Source organism: Acipenser ruthenus, chromosome 10 (genome assembly GCF_902713425.1).
Source record: "Acipenser ruthenus chromosome 10, fAciRut3.2 maternal haplotype, whole genome shotgun sequence".
NCBI classification, from domain to species: Eukaryota; Metazoa; Chordata; class Actinopteri; order Acipenseriformes; family Acipenseridae; genus Acipenser; species Acipenser ruthenus.
In genome coordinates, this window is record NC_081198.1 from 36,554,904 (window position 1) to 36,575,387 (window position 20,484).

Genomic DNA, 20,484 nt, shown 5'->3' on the forward strand with positions numbered 1-20,484 from the left:
CTTTACCTGGTAGGCTGCTCCACGAATTATAACTGTCTGTGTTAAAAAGTGCTTCTTCCTGCCTTCTGTCCTGAACTCTTGCCCAGTTTTTACTTATACACTCTTGTCCTACTCTCGGTGCTGTGTTTGAAGTAGTCTTTTAACTTATTTATAGCATTTAGGATTTCATAAACTTCTATTATTCCTGATGTGTCCTGTAGTTATAGCTTAAATCAATTGAAACCTGTTCATATTTTAGATAAATGTTACAAACACCAGTGCATAAAAATCATTTATTTAATTTGTAGTAGTTCACATCACACATGCACTCATAAGCTTTTTCATGTCTGTGAACCTGATGATAATGTACAGATACCTGTGTTTGATAAGAAAAATACAACACTGCAATGTATGATTTGTTATATCTGAGTAATACATACATAACATGATATACCATCATATGTACACAACAGTTAATCCCGTAAGCAGTATCAACTCTACAAATCAAGTCTACTAATACAATTTCTTACAAAAACAGCAAATGAGGGGGACATCTGGGAAAATATATGTGTGGCTACAGTATTTCCACACAGTTAAACAAAAGAAAGAAGAAAAATATTGTGGCTAACACTGAGAGCATCTTTAAGTTGACCTGTATTAGTTGGTTCCTCTAATCTCTTCAGGGAGAGGAACGGGACCAGCCATGGTCTGCAGCAGTCTTTAGTTAACTCTTGAGATGGTATATTAGGCTAGTTTTCTTGAAAGAATGGGTGACATTTTTAAACAGGTTTTGCCATTTAGTGATTGATAACAACAGGCTTACATACAAGTATCATGCATACCAGATGGACTCTATCATATACAGTACCTAGCAAGTTCCACACATGGTATTGATCTGAAACCCTTTGTCTTAAATGATGAAGTAGAAAATTATTGTTGGGTTTTATGAGTTATTATATTGTAAATGGTGGGGAAACTTGCAAGCTGATTGGCTAAGAAATGACCCATGACCTCATCACCATATGATGGAAATAATATCCTTATGTGCCCCAAAGAGTAAAAAAAATATATATTTTCAAGGAACCACTTTCCCTAAAATGCATAAAGCAGAAATTCACATTCCCTCCTCAAAGACAACTGGTCGGTAAAGGGTCTGTACATTTTTAGCTGTACCTGCATATAGAGGCAGGCACTGTTAAAAATGATCCCACAAATAAAGAAAGAAACATATACTTTAACAGCCTCAATATCCTTCATTGGAACAAACATTAGTACAGTATGGCCACTAATTTCACTGTACAATAAACAAAACCATACATTTGAGACTGTAAAAGTTAACACACACACGATAGCTTTACTTACTGTACTACTGAAAGTGAGCAGATGAACTCTACTGGTCATAGTTCATTCTAGGATGAGCTGCCCTGACACTGTCAGGGACACATGGCAAGTAGCAATGTAGGGAAAAAGATAACACAGCTAGCTCTGGGGGTGTGCTGCCATAGGTGCTCATTGTGTCCATCCTTTTCCCCAAGATCTACTGGTGAACCTAAACATGAATATGTGTTTTCTTTACCGGTATGCAGCGTATATAGGGAAAGGGAGTAGTGTGACTGTGACCACATTAAACAATTGACTGTTTCTTCGAAGTACCTAAATCCTTCCCTGGGGTTTATTACCGGCTTCAGTTGACAGTAAAGACAAGTTTTTCTGTGTTGCACTTAGACCACATGATGTATGCATCTGAAAAGCATGTGTAATTCACTTTCATTTCAGCTGCTATCCGTCCCCTCAAAGCTTCTTATTCAAAAGTGTCTCCCTTGAAAGTCTCCTCTGGCTTTGTTTCTGAATGGATGTCTGTGTGCATGACGGAACTAGGCTTCCAATCCAGGCCTCTAGAGGTCCTCAGAGTCAACAGCACTTGTTGAGGGGGACTGCAGTGGGGCTGCTCTTCCTGCTAGGGCTGAAAATATCTCGGACCTCAGGTTCCAGCCTCACCCCGGGAACCCTGAAGATGGACGTAGCTGTAGATACAAAAACAATCACATTACACCCTCCTAATGCCGCTACTTGTTTTTGGTGGTGCATACCCATACTAAGGCCCTTTGGCTGATTTAGCCTGTGTTACTAATGTATGTAGCTAGCAACTGGAACTGAAGATCTGCTTCTAACTCCCAAATTATCTTACTAACCTGCTAATTACCTCTAGTAGTACTTATATCAGACTCTTCTAAGTTTCTCAGTTCCTAAAATTCGTACAGAGTTTTAAAAAAAAAATTCAGTTTTCTAGCTCCATGGTCTTGGAATAAATTTCAGGCAGAACTGAAACTTACTGTCCTGAAATTATTATTTATTTCTTAACAGACACCCTTATCCAGGGCAACTTCCAATTGTTACAAGATATCAGATTATTTTTACATACAATTACCCATTGAAATAGTTGGGTTATTACTGGAGCAATCTAGGTAAAGTACCTTGCTCAAGGGTACAGCAGCAGTGCCCCCCACCTGGGATTGAACCCACAACCCTCCAGTCAAGAGTCCAGAGCCCTAACCACTACTCCACCCTGCTGCCCTGATACCTTGAAAGCAGTTCAAACAAAACAATGGACATATATGTAGTTGAGGCTTGTTTTTGCTTTGGCCGGGTCTCCTAAATGGTTTCTTGTAATTTGATTAACTTGTTTGTATTTGTTGTGTTTGTTTGAATTTGTGTTTTTTTTTTTAAATTGTTTATTATTAAATGCCACCTTCTTGACCAGGTCTCCCTTGAAAAAGAGATTTTAATGTCAATGGGACTTAGCTGCTTAAATACATGTTTAATAAAATAAATAAATAAACCAAGTAAGCACAGGCTATATCAAAAATGAATTGCAATATTTACCCCTCAGAAGATTAAAAACAAAAAAAGGAAAGTAAAAAGTCATTTTAATCTACTTACTCTTTCACTCACACTTTGTAGAGACTATTTTGATTTGAAACAAGAAAATAAACACAAGAAAGGTCTCAGGCCTTGCAAACCTTTTTTTTTAAATCAAAACAGAGGGATTTAAACAAAGTGTGCAGTTTTATGAATAGGCCTCGTGTGAGGATCCTTTCTATCTAAACGCTAACTGATTGTAGATAATGTAGATCGCTGACCTCATGGAAACGCCAACTCTCCTGTCTCCAAAAGTGAAATGAAAAGTAAGGTAGATCATTATAAAAGTGTAGCTGTGGTAAACTATTGTAAAAGCATAATAAAGCAAAGTAAAAGTACTAAAGGCCTGATTAAAGTATTAGCAAGCATGGTAAATGCATAATATAAACACAGTACTCTCATTTACTACAGAAAATGTTTATAAATGGATATAAGGAATCCCAAAGAGTACAGAGGTATTAAAGGCTAGGCAGTCCAAGTTTAAGCCTCAAATCATTTCTATCAGTTCAGTGGTAGAGGTAAACAGTAAATAACTTCTGCATTTGCAATATCGTATTAATGTGTTGGTTTACTTTCATTAATATCTCTAACTTTGTAGACTGAATATTTTCACCAGAGAATGTCGAAAAAGAGCTGTAAAGCTCAAGAGACTGTTAATTCTGACTTTGGGGCACAGCCTGCTGCTGTATGGTTTGAAAAGCTCAGTTGTGTGGCTCGGCTCATGCACACACTCCGCAGGACCTGCTGTCAATGATTACCTGATGGTGAAAACCCAACAGGAACATCTTAAGACTAGAAGTGCATAATCACAGCATCTTCCCATTATTTTCACCTAAAAGCAATACAGTTAATGAAACGTGCTATTCCTTGTTTCTTATAAATGGTACCTGGCTTACAAACTACTTGGGGCCAGCGAAGCGAATCTGCAACATAATGGGGATATCTTGATAATGCAATACTAATTATATTGCTTTCCCAATTCCATTGCATCTACAAGTCTCAAGCCTGCCCTGGAGGGACCACTCTCTTTGTATAACCTAAATCAGCTTGCCGTTCTGATACTTCTGCTAAGCATTTCTTACCATGTTCTTTCCATCGCTTTAGCTATTATTGCACAACGGACACAAGTTCAGTATTAGTCAGACAGTGCATTGTGAGCCTGTATGACAAAAAACATTTTGTTCATCTTTTTATGGTTAGGGAGGTCACATTCTTGTTGCATTGGTTTGACATCATCCACCAAATCTCCTTTCCCAGGTGTATCACTCTCCCACTGTAACAGTCTTCCTATCTGGAACTTACATTCCAAAACTGTTACAATTGAACATAGCCTGTTTTCTCAATAAGCAGAAATATAGCTGTGGCGATGCAACATTTCTCTTAGTCTTCTCCCTTTCTCTCTCCTACACTCCCTTTCCCTGTGCTTAATACCTTTTTTATTACCAGGTATTACTGTAAACTGTGATTCTTCACTCCACCTGAAGTCCTTCACTGCACATTATTGCTTATATTATTTGGCTTGCATATAACACATTTGTATGCAAACTTCTAAAATAATTGTATTGTTTTAGTTTCTCTGAAGAATTGTATTCTATATTAAAACAATGTAACCATCTAAGGCTTATTCAGTAAGCATCCCCCCAGGATACTTGGCACTTTTCCAGAGCTCTTTATTCGCAGGTGTTGAAGGGGCTTGGGAAGTGTGAATAGATAGGATAAACTGTATATCTAGACAATGGCTAAAATGATACTGTTTCCTTTGTTATTGTAAGTGCAGTATAAACACATGACTTCACATGATTGAGAACAACTTTATAAAAGTAAAAATGTAAGACTATTAAAAACAAGGTTTATTAGAAACCATGAAAGTTATAATGAAAACCACTGTTATAGGTGGAATGTGTTATGGTTTACAATAGCAATAATTACTGGTAATAATGGAATAAATAAAATGTTCATTTATATGTAATTTCCTCTGTAATAACTGAATATTGATTAAGTTAATGTATAGCCTAAAGGGTTAGGGTTATAAAAGGAAAATAATATAAATTGGTAATTTCTTAAAACAATCATAATCACTGGTAAATATTATTAACACAGTATTGCTGTGCACTGAGGTGGTTCAAAGAGGAGCTTGTGGAATTATGGGCAGTAATCACTGAGAAATGGCCCCCTATCCCTCCAGAACAACTTAAACACTTTGTAGTTGTGTCGTACATTATCAGCACCATCCTGTGGGTTTACATGCTGCTGTTATAGTGGGAGGTTTCTACTTTTTTGACAGAAACTCTTTAAATCTAGCGCTAAATGATGTGTGTGTATAATAAATAGTAAACTGACTTGAACTACACAAAATAGCAACAAGGTGCCAGAAACAGCATGAAACCTCTGAGGACACAGAGAGTTTCGCATGACAGGTACAGCAGACTTTCGCATGCCTGCTCCACTTGGATCCCTAGAGCCTTTAAGAAGCGTAAGAGAGGAGAAGAAAATAAAAAAGAATCCAAAGCTATCTGTCACTGCACTGTTCTCGCTGAAATAAACAGCAGCTCTAATGAGGCCTCATTACTTTCTAGGGTTTTTTTTGTTGTTTTTTTATTATCATAATTATGCCAAAGTTTCAAGCTGCAGTCATGCGTTGGCAGAATTAAAATGAGTTTAGTCATCTTGTTTTTGTCACTTTTTCATGTAGTGTCCTTTTTTACTTTTAAATATAATGAACTCCGGAGCCATAACAATCAATCATTATACAGATTTAATTGAGTCTCGGGCTATTGACAAGCACTGACACATTAAAGGAGCATTATAGTTGAGCTACATCTTACGGAATATTTTGCCTCCCATTTATTTATTTTTATTTACTTTTTTTTAACTGTTTGTCGAGATGAGAGGTTGGCATTGCTGTACAGTAGATGGGAGAATTCAAGTTTCTTTTGATCCCAGCCCAGTGCTAAAGGCTTTTGCTAGCAGGGGTATTTTATTTAGCGGGTGGTAGAGAAGTACATATTACACACAGAGATCCAACCAAGTTTAAAGAATGCATCTCTGCGAGAATCGCTGAAAGGTCTTCAATTTGTGAATTTGAGAACTGGCTATTGCCTTTTTTTTCCTCACTTGGCTGGTGGTCTTCTATCCAGCTTTCATACTGTGAACAATTTTGCTGCTTGTGCTTGCTCCCCTCCTCCACCCCATTTGTACTCCTTCCATTCAGATTCATCTCCCATTCTTCCCACCTGTCTCTCTAAGGAAGGTGCCTTGCTCTCTTTTCTATCCCAGCTGCTGGCTGCACTGTCGTGCGTATCCTGGCTGACGTAGCTGAGCCCCAGCGGAGTGAGATAGTGCCAAACCTTCACCTCAAACTCATTCCTGGGGTCTTGATCTTACTAACTGGGGATGGGACCAATGCTCCCACTCCCTGCCTCACTGAAGAGTTGGTAAAGCAGCACCGGTGATTGTGTGCTCCACATCTACTCCTTTGTGTATGCATTATGTATACGTTTGCTTATTACTGTGCTGTAACCTACTGATATGCGTATCAATAAACTGCATCGATTTATCTAGGCACCGATGATGTTCTGGTTCTCAGGTTAGTTCTCAGTCAAGCATTATGAACCTCAGGGATCGTCTCAGACTCTGAGCAGAGCTGTCATTATCCCACAGGTAGATGCCCTCTAAAAGTAAGCAGGACGTTAGAATCTTGAGACTTGCTTAAAATGGCAACATGAATCTCAAGCAGCCTAAATATAACACATTTAAAAACAAAAACACAAAAAATGTTTGTTCAGTTTGAAAAAGTATTCACATCCTCCACCACATTCGTTTCCTGTAGATAACTGACTTTATCTTTCATTAAGTGTTGTTGTCCCTGCAGCCATTTACAGTATCTAACAATAATGACCACTGGGTTGGACACTAATGCTTAAATACAGTGCCACTCTATGACCCGTATAGTTTTCCCATGTCATGGAACTATGCCTTTTTAGTCCAAAGATAATGTTCCCAATGACATCACTGCATTAGCAGAAGAGTGAAATGCTTTAACATTCTTGAAGACCTTTGCATCCAAATTGAATGCAGACTTAAACAGGCAAATAGCACAGGCTTCCTCAGAGTGAATAAAACAAAAACCATTAACAAGAGACTGAAGACATAAAGCCACCAGGGAACTATGTTCTGTCTTTCCTCAAGAATGGATTTCTGTTTATCCTACTCGGAAATCAACACATATGTTTTTAAACAGACCCTTGATCTTCTTAAATCTGCTACAGTGGTTACAAAAAAACATACTAGTTGATGCATTACAATATTTTGACTCGAAATAGGTGAAACCCTGAGTTCAGGGTCTATCAGACCCCAATATCTAGAAGGGTTAAGAAAAAAAGAAAAGAAAATGAATACATTAATAAATAACCAAGGCTCTTTATTTTTACCCCCAAAAAATGTGGCTTAAAAACTCAAGCATGTTAAAATTGTGACTTATATAAAGATCCAAACATTCAGTAGCTATTTTTATGTAATTCATTAAATTAGTTTTCGTGCCATTTTACGATTTAGTTAGTCTGTTTGACGTACTGTAGTACTGATACAGGTTCACCAGCTGTACACTTCAGACAGTTGTTAGTATTCCAGCAAATAGTAACAACTGGGCTGGTTCATGTTCGTCCTCCAATATAAACTCAGAAAACTGGTACATTTTGAAAATTTGCACTGATTTTTTTTTTTTTTTTAAAGAAACACAGTGGCTGTAGATTTGTGGCAAATTTTATATAAAGAAAAAAATGAAAACAAAGAGCCTTGGATAAAACCCATTATGGATCTTTGTGGCTGAGCAGATGTGAGCAGCCTAAAAAACCTTTTAGCTTCTAGGAAAAGGGGCTTTTTAAACACAGAGAATGCACTAGCAAAATGTTCTACTTCCACAGGAGTTCTAATTCTGGAATTCATCAACTCCAAACTGTCACACCTCTAAACAGTCTTCCATTAGCGTCTGGCTGGGATTTGCTTGATGAGAACCAAGGGGATCCTGCCTTTTCAAAGGAGTGTTGAATAACAGCCGATGGGGATCGCCTGTTGACTTTAATCTCTGGCTCGTTTGGAAATTAGAGCCCTGGTGCCCTGGTGGAAAGCTGAAGCAGGAGCTTTGTAAGAGCTGCTCTCAGGCTCCCAGATGAGCGAGAGATCGGGAAATAAAAAACAAATGTTTTGTGAGCTGCATTGCTCCACACACGGGAGCTGATTTTACATGAACTTTCATAGTCTTTTTTCTGATGGAAAATTTACTATTTCAAACCATGAATGCTGACCTGTGAACTGAAAAATGTTTCCTTTAAAGATCTTATGGCAGATGTATACAAAATATCTTTGTCGTATACTGACTGATTGCACTCTGAATAGTTTCCTAGCAGTATGTTACTGCTAAATTATTATTATTATTATTATTATTATTATTATTATTAAGCATACAGTACAGTGCCGTTATAGGTATACTGTATTTTTTATCCAGATAACCAATTGATTCCTGCTGAAGGAATTTTGCTCATCCACCACTCAATAGCATGGCTGCATTTGTTATCCTGAAGCCTATGAACTGCACCTTGTTTTGTGGTCCCAGAGTTTCATATCACTTGTTCTGTCTAGTCTAGCTGTTCCACGTTTTACTGGATGTAAAGAGCTCAGGAAAGCGGGGAAAAAGAAACGGGAACCTTTGGGTCACACAATTAGTCATTTAATGGAAAGTCATATCCCAAAATAATTAACAAGAAAGAGATTATTTCCAAAAACAAGTACCTGGCTGGAACTTAGATTTTCTGCTAATAAAAATGAACGAGCAGCCATCCACGTTGACAATAGGTGATGCCATATATAGTGAATATGACTTGGTCAGTACATTCATGTGACTTGATGCCAAGTAATTACTGCTTGGGTCCTTTAGACAAGTTAAAGCAATCTTGAAGGAGAAGGACAGGTCGATCCAGGTTATTTCAAAGATCAAACATCAAACATCAAACACCAAAGGTGGTATCAACTAACTGTCCGGTTTGCCCAAGTCAATGTGATCAAAGGTGTTCGTCCGTGAGCGCTGCCCCTTGCAAGTATGATGTTATGGCTCAGATTCTGTTATATTAAAATATAGATGGGCTTCGGGACTTATATTATTCACAAAAGGACTGACAAAGGGGATAATGTAAGAGAATTTGCAATTGCATACGATGCATGTTTCAATCAGATGTTTCAGAATCAGAAGAGGAAAGTATCGATGACTGTGCTGAAAGAGAAAGTGCACCTAATTGCTGCCTGCAAACACCAGGCCAAATCAGGTTTGTAACTTGCGGGAAAGCAAATAAACTACTCAGGCTTGCGAAGAAACAAGATATGGCTGCATAATTAAGTTACGATATAAATCTATATAATTGTGACCTATTTAAAATTGGACAGGATACCACAGTTATCATCTCTGCCCAGTCCCTTTGCTGTAATCTTTGTACTTTGGGGTCTCAAACCCCACAACTCCAATTCCTGTTCTCCTCCTTCTCTGTCCCACAGATCTAATGAGCAAGTCACTCTACTGTATTAGACAGCCGATAGAGAGCAAAATAAATACATACATACATACTTAAATAAATAAATCAATGAACCATCTGATACTCTGGCAGTTTTTTCTTCTTGTAGTGCTCCAGCTTTCATCATCTCCCCAGAGGAGCATACACTAACTACAGCATCCTCTTGTCATTATCTCAGGCAGCCGTTGAGGCCCCCGCTGCTTTGACAAATATGATTTAATTGGACGGATAGTAGGTAGATTTGAGAATGAGGGGAGGCTGAGCGCCAGGGAGGCAGGCAGACAGGCAGGGAGGCAGGGGAACAGTACGTACTGTCAGGCAATTGGAGTAGTGCAGAAGGCAGGCTGTTGAAATACTCGTGGCGAAGGGCCTCGTCGGCAGCTAGCCGGTCTCGCGGGACACATTGCAGCAGCTTCTTTGCCAGGTCCTCAGCTTTATAGGGCAGCTGCCCTAGTCTATGAAAAGAAGGCAGGAAAAACATGTTAAAGTGATGTTCCCAATCAATCATAAGTTTAAATTTTGTAATGTAAATGTGTAATCTTTTTTAAAAATCATTTTTCATGTACAGTACTTCTTTACATTTTTTTTTTCATTATTGTGTTGATATATTATATACAGTGATGGAAATGCATGTGGTCACGTTAGGTGTTACACGATCCACTACACCTTTACATGTTGTGTGCAACTTTTCAGCCTCAATCATGGAAAAGCAGAAGGATCTCTGTTGCTCTGTATTAAATGACGAGTCCATCAACACAGTCTCCTGGGTCATGGGTGTGCCTAGAAAGGCAACGTTTGCAGAAATCCACCACCGGAAAGCACAGCTCCGGGATGCAAGTCGGTCACATGTGCATCATATTGTGATAAGCAACAGAAATGCTACAATGACTAAAATCACAGAAACCTTCAACACTGGACAAGAATAACCTGCTTTTCATTTGAACAGGTTCCACTTGAAATCAGTAATGTCAGACACTGAGTAAATAACACTTTCTCCTTAATTTCAGCTTCAGAAATTCACAGCTGACATCTTTTAATCATTTAAATTCCACAGCTCTCTGGTGGCTGACACTTTATCTTTGCAGACATTCTTGCTTGGCACTTACTGGTGCTACTCTAAGTGTTACCTCCTTAAAATTGCGTTAAGCTACAAAAATAGCATAGGATCAGCAATGTATTTTTTAAGAAGTGTGGACTAGACTGCTGAATCTCAGTCATACCTTTTCTACCTCATTATGGACGCTAGCTTAACCCCAATTATACACTATAGAATTGGGGTAATACAGTAGTTCAGTCCTTTTTATGAAGCTTCAGGGTTTTTAGCATGCCTGCATATCCTTCTTAACCCATTAAGTGCCATTGTCCCCATCTGAGGAAAGGCAACTTCTAATATTTTGGAGCGCTTTTCGATGGCATCTACCTGTTGTTTGAATTTTCTCTTTAACTATATTGTTATGATAACTTACTCCAGTTTTATTAACCGCAAAAGTTAAGTCTGCATTAAGTTAAGTGTTTTTATGACGCCTCAATATAACTTAAGAAACTGAGGCCTAAAAATGTTCAATTTCTTCGTGTTTTCCTACCCACAGTAATGATAAAGCTACAATTTTTATGTGTTGAGCTTCATACCCAGCCTGATGTTTCACTGGTCTGATTACGGGCACGTCTAACTTGACTGTCCTCAAAATAGGACGCTGGGAATATATGCTGTAAACATGCCTGTCATTTTACACTTCTAAAAGATTGAGCACTTGTAGAATGTATCACATTACATAAGTACAGCTTGTGTTCTGGTTTTTTCAAAGAAAAATGTATTTGTTACTTAATGGGTTAAAAGTGTTTGTACTTTTCTATTGTGTTATTAATTTGCCAGGATTGGACTGATTTACTAATCTTTTCACCAGTTAACACGGATTTATAAACAAGGCTTGTAAGCCTTTTGAAACTCTTGCCTATGTATTGCCCTGAACTTGTAGCTCTTTAGCTTGGCACATGGCCCGAAATACACCCATGTCGGCTTTTCATAACTCAGAGTTCAGCTGTGAACTCATTGTTTCTGCTTAATAAGCTGTTTTGAGCCTATGTACAAACCATAATTAAACCAATTAAACTGGTTCTAAAACCACTTTTGTTAAAAGTGACATGCTATAAGTGTAGGTAAAGTGTCACGGAATACCTGATAACACATTATGCAAATGGGACACTAGGTTTTTCCAGTTAAATTGCACAAGTTCTTATTGTGAAACCCCTTGCTTATGTTGCCCCTTTAAATGGTAAAAAAAAAACACTGAAACTGTCTGTAAACATTGAGTGATTTTTCTGTGTTTAATGTAAGTTCTGAATCAACGCAGTGTTAATGAACTCTTAAAATCAAGCTGTACATAGCTGGTGTACATCAGCAGTTTGCAATCACCAGCTTTGTCGTCTGACTTTGTGATGCGTGGGTATAGCGCTTTGCTGTCTGTGAAAATTGAGTAAAACTCATCATATGAAATAGTTCTTAAGTGTAACTTATTGTTATCTGAATTTCTACTGACATTGATGAAGTGAAGAAGAAACGCAGATGTCAACTATTACTGTGCTTTGTCTCACATCATGTATCACGCTAGGGAAATAAGACCAAATTTGGTCAAGGAAATTACGTAAGCTAGCTGTATATCTGTGCTGTACGAAGTAATTTCTTTTCTCGGAAACTAACATCTCTGTGCCATGCCGGCTCAGGAAAAAAGAACATCTCTGATGCCATGAAAGCTCAGCTTAGAAACTAGAAAAATACCACAGTATTAAAAAAATATTAAATTCATAATTAGTTTTTTAGCTGTCAAAGTCATCTGGTTCTTCCTCAATTCTAGATGAAAAGTGTCGGTGTAGAAACCTCTCCATCTCTATCTACAGTATGTAAACACACACTGGCCACTTAAATCCAGACTGCATGTCATAGACAAGATGCCAGACAGTTCTGTGCCAGATTGTGGCTCATTTCTCCAGGAGTATGGCCCACAACTGGGTCAGTGAAGTGGATAGAGCATTGCAACCATAGCATTCAGCCCACAGTTACTCAATTGGGTTTAGATCAGGGGGTAAGCTCTCATTACTGAAGTCTTTCAACAGACAAGGAGGTTTCTATTCATGACTTTTACAAATGCTATAAAGCAAGCAATTTGTCTGTCCGGTTGACAATTAATCAACCCACCTTGTTTGTCTCCCTGCCAATATATTCAGATTATTATCCACTGATTTATCTGCTTATCTTTATTGGAATTATCCCTCACTCTCCATATACATTTCCCTTCATTATACAGTTTTATTTTTTGGACAAAATCAGCATTTGGTTTTGTTGGTTTGGGAAGTTGAGACCTGCACTTGTGTGGAATTTCGATTTGTATGCGGCAGTCCCTGGAGGACAAGAATGAACCAACTGTGTTCTCTGAAGTGTTAATAAGAAACCTCAAATAGAGGACAGACTTCTCTTTCCTAGTGGCTCTGTCATTGAATCTCAGGAGTGAGTTAGCGCCACACCGGTTAAGCAGTTTGCTGGTCCAGTAACTTAACCCAGTGCCAAACCTGGAAATGGAACGTGAGAGTTATATAGCTTTGCCAACAGAAGTAACTTTTTTTTGGGTGAGCTTAAAGGCGTCCCATTGTGAGAGGTTTGATGTCACTGCTATGGGCCTAAAGGACCAGCCATTTTCACAAAGACCTCTCTGTTTCCATCTGCTTCTAATGTGGTTTGGGAGCTCTTCTGAAAACAGTGACTAAATGACAGATTTGTTCGATAGTGGGTCTTTGGTTAACCTTCTTGATCGCACAACCTTTTTAGAGTCTGTGATATCTGGGCACACAGACATGTTCTGCAAAGATGAAGTGGTTATTGATGGCCAGAAAAGCTCAATGCAAAGTACTGCAGCGTATTGCATATTTTAAAAAAAGGGTCTTTAAGAATGTTATTACCTTATAATCCTGTGTTGAACATATCAGCTCAATAGTTGTTTTCAGCATTTTTTTTAAAACAGTATAACAAAACACCACTGGGACAAATGGAGATCCCCTTTTTGCATTTGCTTACTTTTTGGTTTTGCTTCTCTGCAGCTGCAGGTTGTGGCAGGAACATGTCTGTTTAGTTACCAGAGTGACAGAGTGGCAAGAAGGCTTCAAAGGGGGGAATTAGTTTATGTAACTGCACTATAAATGTTAACAAATTGGCAAGTCAGCAAGGTCTGGTTTATGAGGCTGTGTGGTCCAGTGGTTAAAGAAAAGGGCTTGTAACCAGGAGGTCCCCGGTTCTAATCCCACCTCAGCCACTGACTCATTGTGTGACTGAGCAAGTCACTTAACCTCCTTGTGCTCCGTCTTTCGGGTAAGATGTAGTTGTAAGTGAATCTGCAGCTGATACATAGTTCACACACCCTAGTCTCTGTAAGTCGCCTTGGATAATGGCGTCTGCTAAATAAACAAATAATAATATGATGAACCAGGGAGGACAGAAGGGTAATAATGTAGTAAATATCCGCTAAGGAATAATATTCTTCTATAATGCTGTACATGGTGGGACTCTGAGGCTTTACCCAGTATAATCCCATACATCTGCTGTATTAGTAAGGTTATTGGTAAGGCTGCTCAGAACCCTGTATGCAAATGCTGGTGAGCTCTTACGGCATATGCAAATAGTTGATTGTTGATAACAATGAATCACATTACTGATTCAGCAACACTGTCAACTCTATTTAAATTAGGTTCAAATATCAAGACTGCATTTCACATTGTTTGGGAAACACCAGGAGTAAATGAAGGATTAGAAGTCATTTACTGGACATACCCACACTGGGTCATTTTGTTAAATACTGTTCACCTACCTTTTCCAAACATTCCGAAGCATTCTAGGCTGACAGGGCAGAAACCATTCTAGAAAGAGAGAAAATAAATAAATATTTGAGACTTAAAAATGTCCAACCGGTTAGATTGTCTGTCAGTTGCAGGTTGACACACTAAAGGCATGTCCTTCCTGACAGCACAAGGCTGTTTTGTTACCGTTTTACCACAGAAGGAAAAAGGCGATGTCATTGAAATTCATACTTTTTAATGAAAGATAATTACTGTTTTCAACATCTTTTTTTTAATAACTTAAAGAAGCACGCCTAGACTTCCTATGCTACAGCTTTTCAAAGCGTAACTGTATGCCACAACGCACCTACTCATAAATGCCATGTACTGTAAGTCTGTGGGCTGAAAATCGTCAAGCTTAAGCCTTGTGAAGTCTAAGTGAATTCTGGGACTGAGTGTGAATGTTTAGATACTTGTCAAGTTGAGCTGTTGCAGGTCTAGGAATGCCTCTTGGAGGTTATTTCGCTCCAAGCCAAACAAACAAACCTTTAAAAAGGGGTCACTTCTTTAATCTGATATGGGTAATTTTATAATAAAGTCACTACAAGCCTAAACTTTTCTCTCTAATGCAGAGCATATTTGAGATTGATTATTTTCAGAGTTTTTTTAGACATGGCACTCCAGTAAGGAGCTCCCCATTTGATTCATCTGACTTGTGACTAATGAGACTTAATGTCTTTCACTTCAGTTTACTAGAAAATAATTCACACCAGTGGAGGAAAAAACCCTAAAATGCACCAACATACATACATGCAATGTATTTTATCGACTGTTAAAAATCAAGGAGTTTCACAATTGGACAATGTCTCACAGCCTAGCAGTAAAACAAATTGGAATGTTATGATGAAACAGTTAAAAGCAGTTCTGTTATTTTATTTTATTTTATTTTAGTTATGCCACATTGCAGTTCAGAGAATAATGCAATGTTTTTTTTTTTTAATGGGAGAATTTCTGAATCGTGTTATAAGAAAAAGTTATTCAATGCTAGAAATGTCTACACTTGTATGATACCTGTACAAAAATGCATCATGTTTACTATTATTTATAATGGAATGATACTGGTAATGGTTTTAATGGTAGTACATGAATGGTATTTATTGCTTTAATTATATACCATTAGAATACCACTTAGCACTTTCTTCCCATTGAAAATATACGGACCATTACTATGGCTTACTATTCAATGCTTACCATTCATGGTTCAGTGGTTTCCATTGGAATATCTTTGTAACAGAAGAGACGGTCGCCATTAGCAGTATAAAATCTAGAACTTAGTTTGTGAAAAAGGTGACTGATCCCCTATGTGGTCACTTCGGAGAAAACACAAAGAGGGAATAATGTTGCATTAGCAAGGAATGTAGAGCTCCTTAGCAGACGTGAGCCCACAGTGACTCAGGGAACACAGCGGAAACCAGAGGCAGGGCTAAATACATGAGTGTAATTAAATAATCCAGTAACAACTTATGGCTAGATTCAATAAAAAAATACAACACTTGCATTATTTCAATATTCAATCAACCTTTCCACAGGTACAATATATACTGTATGTGTTTTAAATTAAGGGCTAATAAAATAGTTAACAAAGTCGTGTGTTCAGAGTATGTCTAGTTTTAAGTTTAATTGAACTGTGCCATGGAAACCAATAGAAATAGGTTAGCCATGTAGACATGGTATCTTCTGTTTACTATATTATAACACACTTTAGCACATTGTGAGTTCGATGAACAATCTAAGACTATAAACACAAATATAAAGAATCACTATATAATTAATAAAATATAAATACAACAACAACAATATTTACATTTGAATTGCACTGTGTACAATCATTCTATGATTTTCAACAGGGATCCTTTACTGAAGTGATCCATCCGTTTAATAACTTCAGTTTTTGACATTTAATACCTAGCTTTTAATAACTTCCTTTTTATGTATTATTATATATTAACTAACTAATTAAGTTACAAAGCCAGTTATTAACAGTTAATAAAAAATCATTACCAAAATTATATTTAGGTGGTAGAAATCAGGCTATATCAGGTGAAACATCTACAAATAAGAATGACAACAAAACTAAATAAACAGGGTTATTTAAATACCATGTTCACATGCAGAATTTCTAACACATTTTCCCTTAAATACTGTATATCCTACCCTGTCATGAAAAACCTCACTTCCATAAATGAAATCATGTTAAATATTTCAATAAAAGCACATCATGTTTAACTATGCTTTATGAAAAACAGACTGCAAGCTGTAATAGGCCCCTAAAGGGATTTGACTTGCTGAAGTGCTGATATGTAATATTAGTATCTAATTCTCTATATTTGAAAGGATGCATGCCTCTGTCTTCCACATCCCTTCCACCTCCTCCATAATTCTCTCACAGCTTTTTTCTCTTCTGCCATACAGAACTCAGGAAGGCACCCTAACATATTTCTGCTAGAATATTGCAATTAAACTGCACTGTTACACATTTCATACAACCACTAACTGGATTCCAAAACTACAAAATGAAGGAGGCTATGATGTAGTGGGTTAATGCACTTCACCTTGATTCGAAAATATTCAGTAAATTGATGACTGAAGTATATATTTTGCAATGTAGATCTTTTAAGTGCATATATTAAAAAATATAATTCAATATATATTTCAGTTAAAAAAAAAAGGGGAAAACACACAATTATGATGTTCTATATGTTCACTACACCAGGTTAGGAGAAATTGAAAAAAGTCACAAGTGGAAATCTCTGCCTGGTCAAATAGACCCAAAACATTAACGGTAAGTGTTTTTGTAAATTAAATACAGTGTTATAATAATAAAACGTTTCTAGTCTGTTGTTAGAAAATCCAGCGCGAGTCTAGTTTATGAATATCAGACTATAATTACTTTATCAAATCAGACTTTAATGAACTTAATAACTAAGCCTTAAATAACTAATGAGTGAAATTCTTGAGAACAGGGCTGGTATTGTGTTTACCCATCTCGGTCTATGTGAAAGTTTTCTATTTACCCTACTGTAACCTATGCGGAATGGACTGTTTACTGTGTTCCGTGTGGAATGTATTCTATTTATCCCACTGTGCTTTATGTGAAAGTGTTCTGTTTAGCCTACTGTCTCTGTGGAATCTCTTCTGTTTATCCCCAATACACGTGACACTAAACTCTGGTTCAATGCTTCTTTAAACAACTGCAGTTTCCAAGGGAGGGCATCATTATGAAGCAGCAGTTTCTAATTAGAACAAGGTGCTAGGATTGACCCACCATGATCACTGGTTAACCTAGTGGTGGTGTCACCGAACTTTACATTATAAACATGCACACACTAATTAATACACTGATATGAAACATATGAAATGGATGACATCATATTATTTACAATAAAGAACTAAAGCATGCCGACAGAATGCCGGCGCTAATTTAATGTTTGTGAACTTGTGAAGCACAGAGTGTTTATTGTTCTTTTCCGGTCTCTAAAAGTTTGGCTTTTCAAGTCAGTTTAGTCAAAGAAACAGTGACAGGATGACTACAGAACCATGTCAGGCTGTACAGATATAAGGTTAAGATGCACCAGTTTATAAAGCACTGTTATTGCAGACTAACAGGAGAGGTATGATAACTAACCATTAACTGTTGAGGTGGTTCAAAATGACCTGCGCATGAGTTTAAAAACCTGTTATTTCCTTTTATTTTATTCAATTGATAGAGTTCTCTACATTATTGATACCACGCTCAGTGATAACTTAAAAACTGCAAAACTCTTGTTTGTTGCTGTTATTTACCTAATTTAACCCAGCACTGAAGTTGAATGTTAAATCAGTTTTATGTTGTGCTGAACCTGTTCGAGTCTCTGCAAGTAAAGATAATATTTGGTTGGCCTTAGGGAAAATTTTTCATTGCTGAAGAAAAAAATATATATATGCAAACTACTGATTAATTATAAGATTGTGTAATACAGACTGGTATTCCCTGCCTTCAGAACTGTAATACACACCTGGCAAAAACAGATTGGTGCTTTGCCAAGTGGCAGCCAGCCAGGACACTTTATGTACTTTTTCATTATTATCATTTAATGTTGTGGATTTAGTGCTCATAGTAAATGAAGGACAATGGTACTGGCTACAGTACAGTATGGTGCAGGTAGGTGCCCCAAACCTCACCTGAACAATCTGAGCCTGTCAATTGTGTGTGGTGGTTTTATAATGTTAAGCCCACCACAGGTGTGACCTGACCCGGATTTAAACAGAGATGAAAAGTATGAGAAGCTAGTGAATTAGCCCGCTGCACCACCTAGCAACCCCAGTTCTCAGAAATAACATCTCAAAGGCTTGTATTTTAATGGGTTTTCTAGTGATAACATTAAAATAACAGCCACAAATGTATACTGCATACCAAAGAAATATCTTAAAAAGATACTGCTATTGCACAGGAGTTCATATGGGCTTTCTGGCCATTATTTTTACAGTCTCAGTAACTGTAGAACTGATAACAAACAGGACTTTGCTGTTAATGAGATGAAGAATCCCAGTTGGGCTCTTGAGGGAGAAAAATTGTTACTGGATACTGTGCACTGGATTGGAGTAACTGTTTCAGCAGGTGTACACATTTACAAAGAGGCCCATTTCCTATGCCTTGATCTGCTGGTTTAAGAGTTGTGACAAGCACCATCTGAGACACCCCTGCAAGCTCAGGCCATCATAATTATCCATGCCACAACCACTTACATTATGCTTAGTATCTACAGATAACACTGGGTATTTTCAAGGAATCTAAACATTGAGCAATAAAAACCCTGCTGTGGAATAGATCATTCAAATGGAAGCCTTTGTATTTCAAGACTCAACAGTCCACATGAGTCTATTTTGATGTGCCTGTTGCAGAAATGTTTATCTAATCATAGACAGCAGAACTTTAACTCAAGTTTCTGGCATTGTGATGTTCCTGAAGCTATCTACATGCAGGTGGATGCAGCTCATGATGATGTTGGGTCAGCCCTCATGCATTGTCTTGCCACACATTTTATAAATGTATATATATAAATTTTGTGCTATGGGAAGGCAGACCACAGAACACCAACCCTGAAACCGTGCTAGCAAGGGAAGAACAACTCTCTGTAGACGTGTCTCCATCGCTGACATTCTGTGTGTGTGTCTGCAAGGGGGGAGCAGGAGGGAAACCCACCTGGCAGTAAATAAACTACATTACTAACTGAGCAGGTTCTTTAAGCTGGTCTGCCAGAACTTTCTCCATTAGACGTCAAATATATAAACACCCACACCCACATAACCAGGTGGATCACAAGCCCTGAATCTTACATAATGGGCAGCAATACCTTTAAAAGTCCAGCAAGCCTTCACATGATGCCTGGGGTGTTAGCAGTTCTGGCATATCCAGGAAATATTCTTAGTAAGATTCAGAGACCTGGGCTCCGACCAAAGGTGACTGTATGCTACTTAAAAAGCCAAAACATTCCTTCCAAATGCGTTCTTCTGCGTCTCAAAATGAGTTCCAGATTCCACTGCTCATAATGTCTCCTGTAAAAGTTGCCTAAGCCCCTCTGTCACCCCCTCCAAAAAAGTCTGACCACCACACACACTAAACAGTTATATAACCCTGCACATAGTATTGACCAACATCCTGTTTTCCAAAAGTTTTGAAAATGTTATGCGCAGTATTATAACGTATTGTAAAGTGACAGAAAAACTCAAACTAAAGGTAATTAGTATTGTGTTTGTAGAACAGAATTACAAAGCTTTTGCTCCAGCACAGGGGACAACTTTTTTTTTTTTATTCTAAAAAAGAAAAAAAAAAACGGTTGATGCTACAGACCTAAAAAAAACATGTAAATTTAATCAAAACATTTAACTCTTGTTATTTACTTGCTCAATGATGGCTTGAAATAATTGTTTCTAGAGACAGTATAGGTAGTGGTGCTGTAATAGTTGCGACCCACGGGTATCGACACCTTGTATTAATTTCAGTGTTATTTTCCCTTGAGTAGCAACAAATATTGTTTTGATTAACACTGTGTTTGATGCATGAAGGTTCTTGGTCCAAAGCCCAGAATGCTGGATCAAGTTGAAGGGTTTGGTGAAAGCAGTATTGATCTAAGGGAGAGGAGGAGGCCAAAGAGTGACAAAAGAT

General features: G+C 37.7%; 1 protein-coding gene across 2 annotated transcripts in view; it reads right to left on the minus strand.

Moving 5' to 3' along the window:
* Positions 1 to 251: 251 nt before the first annotated feature.
* Positions 252 to 20,484, minus strand: part of LOC117404386 (cyclin-dependent kinase 15-like) — a 43,650-nt gene continuing 23,417 nt past the window's right edge. The window contains exons 12-14 of one of the 2 annotated variants that reach the window (XM_059032133.1): positions 14,312 to 14,360; positions 9,771 to 9,913; positions 252 to 2,003 (exon numbers count right to left, since the gene is read on the minus strand). In XM_059032133.1, coding sequence (XP_058888116.1) covers positions 1,891 to 2,003; positions 9,771 to 9,913; positions 14,312 to 14,360 — 305 coding nt within the window. In that variant the 3' untranslated portion in view covers positions 252 to 1,890. Of the gene's footprint in view, positions 2,004 to 9,770; positions 9,914 to 12,666; positions 13,023 to 14,311; positions 14,361 to 20,484 lie in introns of those variants that run through there. The other variant, XM_059032132.1, reaches the window with a different exon arrangement.